Raw genomic sequence first — 14,119 nt, 5'->3', positions numbered from 1 at the left:
CCTGCGATGAGGTGGCGACTTGTCCAGGGTGTACCCCGCCTTCCGCCCGATTGTAGCTGAGATAGGCTCCAGCGCCCCCCCGCGACCCCGAAGGGAATAAGCGGTAGAAAATGGATGAATCAAATAAGAAAGAGATTCCATTTTTTTTGACAGTCGCTCTGATTGGATGCCCCGCCCCCTTCTAGCCCTCTTCGCTGTGATTGGATGAAATGTACCACCATCCTAAACCAAATGAAACATGATTGGGTTTGGTCTCTGTCACGTTCAAACACTGAGGACATCTATTAAACAAGACAAAAGGCAAGGAATCAAACAGAGACAGAATTCAATTTGGACTCAATTGAGGAGAGACATGGCCACTGCACTCTCTGTACAGTCCTGCACCACGCTCTGACGAAGAAGGTTTTCGTCTCCTCTTTTATTCAGATGTTCAATGTTCACGCACCAACACATGTCACAGCAGGAATGGGAAGTATGTAAAACAGTCATTGTTTTCGGTCGCTTTGAAGACCAAGAAGAGGATTTCTCGGGCTTGGGCTCTTCCTGGATCCAGCTGGGGCAGGTGTTGGAGGACAATGGATAACCCCTCCCGTCTCCTGACCACAGCAACTTCAAGAGGGCAGCGGGTCGTAAATAGCGTTGACCTCGGTTACCAAATAGTCGGAAGAGAGTTTTTGAAATACTTCAGAGAGAGTTCGTTTAACACTTCAAAGAGAGTTCCTCTGGAAGTTGAGCAGATCCTGCCATCTGTCCGTGTTGAAATCACAGTGGCGTTTCACGAGCCTTCTTCCTCTTGTTAGGCCTCGAAAGACAGCATTCATAATACAACGTTTCTTTTGTGATAACTTACAAACAATTATTCCAACAGTCTCTGTCGACATTTTGGTGGTGTTTATATTTAAATGTCGTCGCTGTTTTAGTCAACATGCGTTTGTTCTGGTTAGTGGTCGTGATTAGTGACTTAAAATGATGCCTTTGTTTACTCGGATGAAAAATAAAGAGAGACATGTTTTGGAATAAATAAAGACGTGGAGACTGTTCCGCTTCCTCTTTTTCAGATCTACTGAAGCTCTGAGGGAGATCTGAGATGGAGGGCGCCGGGGTCCCTTCTGGGGAAAATGGTCTCCTCCGAGCATCCTTGCCTCCTCCTCCTCCTCCTCCTCCTCCGCCGCCTCCCCCCCGTCTCCTCGCTCCCCCCGGGACCCTCCCCTCGTGCCACGCCACGCGGTGCTCCATGAAGAAGCTGAAGTGGGACACCATCCCCAGCCAGCGCGTGCTGGGCAAGTCCAACGTGTGGACCTCCAGGCTGCCCCAGAGGGACCTGGTTCTGGACATCAGCAGCATGGACAAGCTCTTCAGCCGCGTGGACAAGGGGACCTTGCTGCAGCGCTCCAGGCTGGCGGGCATCAAGGAGCACGGAGGCGTGGAGGTTGGCCCCCAGGAGCCTCAGGTGACAACTTACTCTCCGCTTTTTTTTTTTTTTTTTTTTTTTGCTTCCTCCAAAAATGTCGACGTTTTGTCTTCAGGTGACGATTCTGCACTCCAAAAGGAGCATGAACATCGGCATCTTCCTCCGACAGTTTAAGAGGTACGACGAAGACAACCCGTTTTGGTGCGATGAGACGATATCAATTGATATCGCCATCTGTCAGGTTCAAACACTGGTGACATTTATTAAACGAGACAAGAAGCAAGGAATTAAACAGAGACAGAATTAAATTTGGCCCAATTGAGGAGAAATGTGTCGACCTGTAACCTCTTACAGTGTCACCCACGCTCTGACGGAAAAAGGTTCACGTCTCCTCTTTTATTTGGATATTCCCTGTTTACGTAACAACTGTTTCTAAAGAAAACTTGTTTTTGGTCACATTAACACAAAAGAAAAAGATGCCTCGGGCTGAATTATAAAATACTGAATTTTTATATACAGATTTTTTACGCACTGAACTTTTTTTACACTGCAATTTTAATATACTGAATTTTTGTACACAGATTTTTTTACACACTGAACTTATTTTACACTGAAATTTCTATACACGCTGATTTTTTTTACACACTGAACTTATTTTACACTGAAATTTCTATACACGCTGATTTTTTTACACACTGAACTTATTTTACACTGAAATTTCTATGCACTGACATTTTTGAAATACTGAATTTTATACTGAGCTTTTTTTACACTGAACTTTTTTACACAAAGTTTTATATACTGAATTTTAAAATACTGAATTTTTATATACAGATTTTTTACACACTGAACTTTTTTTACACTGAAATTTCTATACACTGACATTTTTGAAATACTGAATTTTATACTGAGCTTTTTTTACACTGAACTTTTTTACACAAAAATGTTTATACACTGAATTTTAATACACTGAATTTTTTACACGCTGATTTTTTTTACACACTGAACTTATTTTACACTGAAATTTCTATACACTGACATTTTTGAAATACTGAATTTTATACTGAGCTTTTTTTACACTGAACTTTTTTACACAAAGTTTTATACGCTGAATTTTAAAATACTGAATTTTTATATACAGATTTTTTACACACTGAACTTTTTTTACACTGAAATTTTAATATACTGAATTTTTGTACACAGATTTTTTTACACACTGAACTTTTTTACACTGAATATTTATGCACTAAATTTTGAAACACTGAATTTTTATACACTGAATTTTTTACACGCTGATTTTTTTTTTCCCCTGAAATTTCTATACACTGACATTTTTGAAATACTGTATTTTATACTGAGCTTTTTTTACACTGAACTTTTTTACACAAAAATGTTTATACACTGAATTTTAATACACTGAATTTTTTACACGCTGATTTTTTTTTTACACACTGAACTTATTTTACACTGAAATTTCTATACAATGACATTTTTGAAATACTGAATTTTATACTGAGCTTTTTTTACACTGAACTTTTTTACACAAAAATGTTTATACACTGAATTTTAAAATACTGAATTTTTACACAGATTTTTTACACACTGAACTTTTTTTACACTGAAATTTTAATATACTGAATTTTTGTACACAGATTTTTTTACACACTGAACTTTTTTTACACTGAATATTTATGCACTAAATTTTTATACACTGAATTTTTTACACGCTGATTTTTTTACACACTGAACTTATTTTACACTGAAATTTCTATACACTGACATTTTTGAAATACTGAATTTTATACTGAGCTTTTTTTACACTGAGCTTTTTTACACAAAGTTTTATACACTGAATTTTAAAATACTGAATTTTTATATACAGATTTTTTACACACTGAACTTTTTTTACACTGAAATTTTAATATACTGAATTTTTGTACACAGATTTTTTTACACACTGAACTTTTTTTACACTGAATATTTATGCACTACATTTTGAAACACTGAATTTTTTACACGCTGATTTTTTTTTACACACTGAACTTATTTTACACTGAATATTTATGCACTAATTTTTAAAACACTGAATTTTTTACACGCTGATTTTTTTTTTACACTGAAATTTCTATACACTGAGATTTTTGAAATACTGAATTTTATACTGAGCTTTTTTTACACTGAACTTTTTTACACAAAAATGTTTATACACTGAATTTTAAAATACTGAATTGTTACACAGATTTACACACTGAACTTTTTTTACACTGAAATTTCTATACACTGACATTTTTAAAATACTGAATTTTATACTGAGCTTTTTTTACACTGAACTTTTTTACACAAAAATGTTTATACACTGAATTTTAAAATACTGAATTTTTACACAGATTTTTTACACACTGAACTTTTTTTACACTGAAATTTTAATATACTGAATTTTTGTACACAGATTTTTTACACACTGAACTTTTTTTACACTGAATATTTATGCACTAAATTTTGAAACACTGAATTTTTATACACTGAAATTTTTACACGCTGATTTTTTTACACACTGAACTTATTTTACACTGAAATTTCTATACACTGACATTTTTGAAATACTGAATTTTATACTGAGCTTTTTTTACACTGAACTTTTTTACACAAAAATGTTTATACACTGAATTTTAAAATACTGAATTTTTACACAGATTTTTTACACACTGAACTTTTTTTACACTGAAATTTTAATATACTGAATTTTTGTACACAGATTTTTTTACACACTGAACTTTTTTTACACTGAATATTTATGCACTAAATTTTTATACACTGAATTTTTTACACGCTGATTTTTTTACACACTGAACTTATTTTACACTGAAATTTCTATACACTGACATTTTTGAAATACTGAATTTTATACTGAGCTTTTTATACACTGAACTTTTTTACACAAAAATGTTTATACACTGAATTTTAAAATACTGAATTTTTACACAGATTTTTTACACACTGAACTTTTTTTACACTGAAATTTTAATATACTGAATTTTTGTACACAGATTTTTTTACACACTGAACTTTTTTTACACTGAATATTTATGCACTAAATTTTGAAACACTGAATTTTTATACACTGAAATTTTTACACGCTGATTTTTTTACACACTGAACTTATTTTACACTGAAATTTCTATACACTGACATTTTTGAAATACTGAATTTTATACTGACCTTTTTTTACACTGAGCTTTTTTACACAAAGTTTTATACACTGAATTTTAAAATACTGAATTTTTATATACAGATTTTTTACACACTGAACTTTTTTTACACTGAAATTTTAATATACTGAATTTTTGTACACAGATTTTTTTACACACTGAACTTTTTTTACACTGAATATTTATGCACTATATTTTGAAACACTGAATTTTTTACACGCTGATTTTTTTTACACACTGAACTTATTTTACACTGAATATTTATGCACTAATTTTTAAAACACTGAATTTTTTACACGCTGATTTTTTTTTTACACTGAAATTTCTATACACTGAGATTTTTGAAATACTGAATTTTATACTGAGCTTTTTTTACACTGAACTTTTTTACACAAAAATGTTTATACACTGAATTTTAAAATACTGAATTGTTACACAGATTTACACACTGAACTTTTTTTACACTGAAATTTCTATACACTGACATTTTTAAAATACTGAATTTTATACTGAGCTTTTTTTACACTGAACTTTTTTACACAAAGTTTTATACACTGAATTTTAAAATACTGAATTTTTTACACGCTGATTTTTTTACACACTGAACTTATTTTACACTGAAATTTCTATACACTGACATTTTTGAAATACTGAATTTTATACTGAGCTTTTTATACACTGAACTTTTTTACACAAAAATGTTTATACACTGAATTTTAAAATACTGAATTTTTACACAGATTTTTTACACACTGAACTTTTTTTACACTGAAATTTTAATATACTGAATTTTTGTACACAGATTTTTTTACACACTGAACTTTTTTTACACTGAATATTTATGCACTAAATTTTGAAACACTGAATTTTTATACACTGAAATTTTTACACGCTGATTTTTTTACACTGAACTTATTTTACACTGAAATTTCTATACACTGACATTTTTGAAATACTGAATTTTATACTGACCTTTTTTTACACTGAGCTTTTTTACACAGTTTTATACACTGAATTTTAAAATACTGAATTTTTATATACAGATTTTTTACACACTGAACTTTTTTTACACTGAAATTTTAATATACTGAATTTTTGTACACAGATTTTTTTACACACTGAACTTTTTTTACACTGAATATTTATGCACTATATTTTGAAACACTGAATTTTTTACACGCTGATTTTTTTTTTACACACTGAACTTATTTTACACTGAATATTTATGCACTAATTTTTAAAACACTGAATTTTTTACACGCTGATTTTTTTTTTACACTGAAATTTCTATACACTGAGATTTTTGAAATACTGAATTTTATACTGAGCTTTTTTTACACTGAACTTTTTTACACAAAAATGTTTATACACTGAATTTTAAAATACTGAATTGTTACACAGATTTACACACTGAACTTTTTTTACACTGAAATTTCTATACACTGACATTTTTAAAATACTGAATTTTATACTGAGCTTTTTTTACACTGAACTTTTTTACACAAAAATGTTTATACACTGAATTTTAAAATACTGAATTTTTACACAGATTTTTTACACACTGAACTTTTTTTACACTGAAATTTTAATATACTGAATTTTTGTACACAGATTTTTTACACACTGAACTTTTTTTTACACTGAATATTTATGCACTAAATTTTGAAACACTGAATTTTTATACACTGAAATTTTTACACGCTGATTTTTTTACACACTGAACTTATTTTACACTGAAATTTCTATACACTGACATTTTTGAAATACTGAATTTTATACTGAGCTTTTTTTACACTGAACTTTTTTACACAGAAATGTTTATACACTGAATTTTAAAATACTGAATTTTTACACAGATTTTTTACACACTGAACTTTTTTTACACTGAAATTTTAATATACTGAATTTTTGTACACAGATTTTTTTACACACTGAACTTTTTTACACTGAATATTTATGCACTAAATTTTTATACACTGAATTTTTTACACACTGAACTTATTTTACACTGAAATTTCTATACACTGACATTTTTGAAATACTGAATTTTATACTGAGCTTTTTTTTACACTGAACTTTTTTACACAAAGTTTTATACACTGAATTTTAAAATACTGAATTTTTATATACAGATTTTTTACACACTGAACTTTTATTACACTGAAATTTTAATATACTGAATTTTTGTACACAGATTTTTTTACACACTGAACTTTTTTTACACTGAATATTTATGCACTAAATTTTGAAACACTGAATTTTTATACACTGAATTTTTTACACGCTGATTTTTTTACACACTGAACTTATTTTACACTGAAATTTCTATACACTGACATTTTTGAAATACTGAATTTTATACTGAGCTTTTTTTACACTGAACTTTTTTACACAAAGTTTTACACACTGAATTTTAAAATACTGAATTTTTATATACAGATTTTTTACACTGAACTTTTTTTACACTGAAATTTTAATATACTGAATTTTTGTACACAGATTTTTTTACACTGAACTTTTTTTACACTGAATATTTATGCACTAAATTTTGAAACACTGAATTTTTATACACTGAATTTTTTACACGCTGATTTTATTTTACACTGAAATTTCTATACACTGACATTTTTGAAATACTGAATTTTATACTGAGCTTTTTTTACACTGAACTTTTTTACACAAAAATGTTTATACACTGAATTTTAAAATACTGAATTTTTACACAGATTTTTTACACACTGAACTTTTTTCACTGAAATTTTAATATACTGAATTTTTGTACACATTTTTTTACACACTGAACTTTTTTTACACTGAATATATATGCACTAAATTTTTATACACTGAATTTTTATACACTGAATTTTTTACTCGCTGATTTTTTTTACACACTGAACTTATTTTACACTGAAATTTCTATACACTCTGATTTTTTTACACACTGAACTTATTTTACACTGACATTTTTGAAATACTGAATTTTATACTGTGCTTTTTTTACACTGAACTTTTTTACACAAAGTTTTATACGCTGAATTTTAAAATACTGACATACAGATTTTTTACACACTGAACTTTTTTTACACTGAAATTTTAATATACTGAATTTTTGTACACAGATTTTTTTACACACTGAACTTTTTTTACACTGAATATTTATGCATTAAATTTTGAAACACTGAATTTTTATACACTGAATTTTTTATACGCTGATTTTTTTTACACACGGAACTTATTTTACACTGAAATTTCTATACACTGACATTTTTGAAATACTGAATTTTATACTGAGCTTTTTTTACACTGAACTTTTTTACACAAAAATGTTTATACACTGAATTTTTATATACAGATTTTTTACACACTGAACTTTTTTTACACTGAAATTTTAATATACTGAATTTTTGTACACAGATTTTTTTACACACTGAACTTTTTTTACACTGAATATTTATGCACTAAATTTTGAAACACTGAATTTTTATACACTGAATTTTTTACACGCTGATTTTTTTTTACACTGAAATTTCTATACACTGACATTTTTGAAATACTGAATTTTATACTGAGCTTTTTTTACACTGAACTTTTTTACACAAAGTTTTATACACTGAATTTTAAAATACTGAATTTTTATATACAGATTTTTTACACACTGAACTTTTTTTACACTGAAATTTTAATATACTGAATTTTTGTACACAGATTTTTTTACAAACTGAACTTTTTTTACACTGAATATTTATGCACTAAATTTTGAAACACTGAATTTTTATATACTGAATTTTTTACACGCTGAACTTACTTTACACTGAAATTTCTATACACTGACATTTTTGAAATACTGAATTTTTTACACGCTGATTTTTTTTTACACTGAAATTTCTATACACTGTCATTTTTGAAATACTGAATTTTATACTGAGCTTTTTTTACACTGAACTTTTTTACACAAAAATGTTTATACACTGAATTTCAAAATACTGAATTTTTGCATACAGATTTTTTACACACTGAACTTTTTTTCCACTGAAATTTCTATACACTGACATTTTTGAAATACTGAATTTTATACTGAGCTTTTTTTACACTGAACTTTTTTACACAAAAATGTTTATACACTGAATTTTAAAATACTGAATTTTTATATACAGATTTTTTACACACTGAACTTTTTTTTCACTGAACTTTCTATACACTAAAAATTTTAAATACTGAATTTTATACTGAACTTTTTTTACACAAAAATGTCTATACACAGAATTTTAAAATACTGAATTTTTGTACACTGATTTTTTTTAATCACTGAATTTTAAAATACTGAATTCTTATACACTGATTTTTTTAAACACGCATTTTGCTAACAAGTTTTTTTTTCAATGAACCTGTCAGCATAATTTGTCACAACTCAAACGCAAAAAATTCAGTTGCATAAATTCAATGTAAAAAAAAAAAAAAAAGCTTTTGTAATAAAGAAACAAATTAGGCTCCATATAACGTAAACAAAATGTTGACCAAATAACCATGGTTACACAAGAGTGAAGCATCCTGAAAATGTCTCCCTCTGCAGGCCGGTGGCAGAAATGGTGGAAGACATCCGCCAAGGCAACTGGTGCAGGTTTGGCAGCGGCAAGCTGAAGGAACTCTGCAAGATGCTGCCTGAAGAAAGTGAGGTAGCGAGCGCCCGACTTTAAAGTCACACACATTGTGTGGGTTTGAAAGAAGAGTGTGTGTGTGTGTGTGTGTGTGTGTGTGTGTGTGTGCAGGTGAGGCAGCTGCTGTCCTTCAGCGGGAACCTCTCCCTCTTACCCGAGGCCGACCGCTTCATGGTGCAGCTGGTCCAAGTGCCGTGGTGAGTACCATTGTTACATATCAATACATGGCATGCAAGTACTCCCCCTGGTGGCCTTCAGCAGCATAGCCATGACGTCTCACTCCTGGCTATGCTTCCACTAATGATGATGATGAAGACATGCAAGTACTCCCCCTGGTGGCCTTCAGCAGCATAGCCATGACGTCTCACTCCTGGCTAAGGAGGAACCATTTTTACACCCTTTTTTTTCCTCCTAGAAACGCTTTGAATCGGATAAAAAATGTGGAAGTTTGAAAAATGTTCCATTAATTTCAATGGGAACTTCCTGGAATTTTTTTTTTTTTTTTTTTTGGAAAATGCTAAAAGAAAAAAAAAAGAAAGTTGAAATGGTTGGTGTTGGAATTTTTCAAAATCGGTCGAGAAATGTGGAAGTAGTAACAATTTTTAATTGAGAAATGATATTATGGAATTCCTGGAATTTCGGGAAATCCGGGAAAGTTTCCAGTTCAAAAAACAACTTTGTTTTTTTGTTCTTATTAAGAGGAATGTTTTGACACTGGAATGGTTGAAATGTGTTGAACAATTTGGAAGCCAAAATGTTCATGAATTGTGTTCTTCCCTTTCAAACAATTATAAAAAATAAATTCCCGGATTTCCTGGAATTCCCAGTTTTTAGGGACATTTTCCTCATTCAAAATGAATGATCCATTTTTCAAACATCCACAATTCCCACGTTCTTCAACCCACTCAACACATTCTGGAAATTCAAACAACCATTTTTCCACGTTCAACAAATTTCCAGGAATTCCTGTTTTTTTCCTAACCTTATTTCCAACCTTTTTCAGTCCTTTCACATTTTTCAACCGTTCCACTGTCAAAACATTCTTCTTAGTCAGGACAAAAAAAACAAGTTGGTTTAAGAACTTGAAAAATTCCCGTTTTTTCCCAAATTCCCTCATTTCCAGGAAGTTCCCATTGAAATGAATGGGACATTTTTCAAACTTCCACAACTCCCAAATTTTTTATCCGATTCAAACCGTTTCGACTCCAAAATATTCAGCCTGTTCAGGAATTGTGTTCTTCCCTTTCAACAATTATATAAAAAAAATTCCCGGATTTCCTGGAATTCCCAGTTTTTAGGGACATTTTCCTCATTCAAAATGAATGATCCATTTTTCAAACATCCACAATTCCCACGTTCTTCAACCCATTCAACACATTCTGGAAATTAAAACAACAATTTTTCCACGTTCAACAAATTTCCAGGAATTCCTGTTTTTTTCCTAACCCTATTTCCAACCTTTTTCAGTCCTTTCACATTTTTCAACCGTTCCACTGTCAAAACATTCTTCTTAGTCAGGACAAAAAAAAAAAAATTGGTTTAAGAACTTGAAAAATTCACGTTTTTCCCCAAATTCCCACATTTCCAGGAAGTTCCCATTGAAATGAATGATTCATTTTTCAAACTTCCACAATTCCCAAATTTTTCAACCGATTCAACACATTCACATTCAACTCATCCTGGAAATTCAAACAACCATTTTTCCACGTTCAACAAATTTCCAGGAATTCCTGGTTTTTTTCTAACCTTTTTCAGTGCGATGACTCCTTTCACGTTTTCCAACCCATTTTAACCGTTCGACTGTCAAAACATTCCTTTTAGTTAGGAGAAAAAAGTTGGTTTAAGAACTTGAAAAATTCCCGCTTTTCCCCAAATTCCCACATTTCCAGGAAGTTCCCATTGAAATGAATGGGACCTTTTTCAAACTTCCACAACTCCCACATTTTTTATCCGATTCAAACTGTTTCGACTCCAAAATATTCAACCTGTTCAGGAATTGTGTTCTTCCCTTTCAACAAAAAAAAATTCCCGGATTTCCTAGAATTCCCAGTTTTTAGGGACATTTTCGTCATTCAAAATGAATGATCCATTTTTCAAACATCCACAATTCCCACATACTTCAACCGATTCAACACATTCACATTCAACTCATCCTGGAAATTCAAACAACCATTTTTCCACGTTCAACAAATTTCCAGGAATTCCTCTTTTTTTCCTAACCTTATTTCCAACCTTTTTCAGTGCGATGACTCCTTTCACATTTTTCAACCCATTTCAACCGTTCCACTGTCAAAACATTCCTCTTAGTCAGGACAAAAAAAACAAGTTGGTTTAAGAACTTGAAAAATTCCCGGTTTTCCCAAAATTCCCTAATACCGTTTCTCAGATAAAAAAAACCTTACTCCTTCAACATTTCTCGATTTAAACAATTCCAACACGGACCATTTCAGGACATTCATGCTCCTAATTATTTTCAAAAAAATTCCCGCTCTTCCCTAAATTCCCAAATTGAAATGAATGGGACATTTTTCAAACTCCCACATTTTTTATCCGATTCAAACCGTTTCGAATCCAAAATATTCAGCCTGTTCAGGAATTGTGTTCTTCCCTGTCAACAATTATAAAACAAAATTCCCGGATTTCCTGGAATTCCCAGTTTTTAGGGACATTTTCCTCATTCAAAATGAATGATCCGTTTTTCAAACTTCCACAATCCCCACATTCTTCAACCGATTCAACACATTCAACTCATCCTGGAAATTCAAACAACCATTTTTCCACGTTCAACAAATTTCCAGGAATTCCTGGGTTTTTTTCTAACCTTATTTTCAACCTTTTTCAGTGCGATGACTCCTTTCACATTTTTCAACCGTTCCACTGTCAAAACATTCCTCTTCGTCAGGAAAAAAAATAAGTTGGTTTAAGAACTTGAAAAATTCCCGGTTTCCTCAAAATTCCCTAATACCGTTTCTCAGATAAAAAAACATTACTACTTCAACATTTCTCGATTTAAACAATTCCAACACGGACCAATTCAGGACTTTCATGCTCCTAATTATTTTCAAAAAAATTCCCGCTCTTCCCCAAATTCCCAAATTTCCAGGAAGGCTACATTGAAATAAATGGGACATTTATCAAACTCCCACATTTTTTATCCGATTCAAACAGTTTCGACTCCAAAATATTCAGCCTGTTCAGGAATTGTGTTCTTCCCTTTCAACAATTATATTGAAAAAAAATTCCGGGATTTCCTAGAATTCCCAGTTTTTAGGGACATTTTCCCCATTCAAAATGAATGATCCATTTTTCAAACTTCCACAATTCCCACATTCTTCAACACATTCAACTCATCCTGGAAATTCAAACAAACATTTTTCCACGTTCAACAAATTTCCAGGAATTCCTGTTTTTTTCCCCTAACCTTATTTCCAACCTTTTTCAGTGCGATGACTCCTTTCACATTTTTCAACCGTTCCACTGTCAAAACATTCCTCTTCGTCAGGACAAAAAAAACAAGTTGGTTTAAGAACTTGAAAAATTCCCGGTTTCCTCAAAATTCCCTAATACCGTTTCTCAGATAAAAAAACATTACTACTTCAACATTTCTCGATTTAAACAATTCCAACACGGACCAATTCAGGACATTAATGCTCCTAATTATTTTCAAAAAAATTCCCGCTCTTCCTCAAATTCCCAAATTTCCAGGAAGGCTACATTGAAATGAATGGGACATTTTTCAAACTCCCACATTTTTTATCCGATTCAAACAGTTTCGACTCCAAAATATTCAGCCTGTTCAGGAATTGTGTTTTTCCCTTTCAACAATTATATTAAAAAAAATTCCCGGTTTTCGTAGAATTCCCAGTTTTTAGTGACATTTTCCCCATTCAGAATGAATGATCCATTTTTCAAACTTCCACAATTCCCACATTCTTCAACACATTCAACTCATCCTGGAAATTCAAACAACCATTTTTCCACGTTCAACAAATTTCCAGGAATTCCTGTTTTTTTTTTCTAACCTTATTTCCAACCTTTTTCAGTGCGATGACTCCTTTCACATTTTTCAACCGTTCGACTGTCAAACATTCCTCTTAGTCAGGACAAAAAAAACAAGTTGGTTTAAGAACTTTAAAAATTCCCGGTTTTCCCAAAATTCCCTAATACCGTTTCTCAGATAAAAAAAACCATTACTACTTCAACATTTCTCGATTTAAACAATTCCAACACGGACCAATTCAGGACATTAATTCTCTTAATTATTTTCCAAAAAATTCCCGCTCTTCCCCGAATTCCCAAATTTCCAGGAAGGCTACATTGAAATGAATGGGACATTTTTCAAACTCCCACATTTTTTATCCGATTCAAACAGTTTCGACTCCAAAATATTCAGCCTGTTCAGGAATTGTGTTTTTCCCTTTCAACAATTATATTAAAAAAAATTCCCGGTTTTCGTAGAATTCCCAGTTTTTAGTGACATTTTCCCCATTCAGAATGAATGATCCATTTTTCAAACTTCCACAATTCCCACATTCTTCAACACATTCAACTCATCCTGGAAATTCAAACAACCATTTTTCCACGTTCAACAAATTTCCAGGAATTCCTGTTTTTTTTTTCTAACCTTATTTCCAACCTTTTTCAGTGCGATGACTCCTTTCACATTTTTCAACCGTTCGACTGTCAAACATTCCTCTTAGTCAGGACAAAAAAAACAAGTTGGTTTAAGAACTTTAAAAATTCCCGGTTTTCCCAAAATTCCCTAATACCGTTTCTCAGATAAAAAAAACCATTACTACTTCAACATTTCTCGATTTAAACAATTCCAACACGGACCAATTCAG

General features: G+C 31.4%; 1 protein-coding gene across 1 annotated transcript in view; it reads left to right on the top strand.

Moving 5' to 3' along the window:
• Positions 1-14,119, top strand: part of LOC133577200 (FH2 domain-containing protein 1-like) — a 41,481-nt gene that overhangs the window by 18,951 nt on the left and 8,411 nt on the right. The window contains exons 2-5 of the mRNA XM_061930833.2: positions 1,059-1,450; positions 1,527-1,588; positions 9,191-9,293; positions 9,387-9,472. Of these exons, the coding sequence (XP_061786817.1) occupies positions 1,088-1,450; positions 1,527-1,588; positions 9,191-9,293; positions 9,387-9,472 (614 nt within the window). The 5' untranslated portion in view covers positions 1,059-1,087. The remainder of the gene's footprint in view (positions 1-1,058; positions 1,451-1,526; positions 1,589-9,190; positions 9,294-9,386; positions 9,473-14,119) is intronic.

This window comes from Nerophis lumbriciformis, linkage group LG37 (assembly GCF_033978685.3).
Source record: "Nerophis lumbriciformis linkage group LG37, RoL_Nlum_v2.1, whole genome shotgun sequence".
NCBI classification, from domain to species: Eukaryota; Metazoa; Chordata; class Actinopteri; order Syngnathiformes; family Syngnathidae; genus Nerophis; species Nerophis lumbriciformis.
This window is presented reverse-complemented; position numbering and strand designations above follow the sequence as displayed.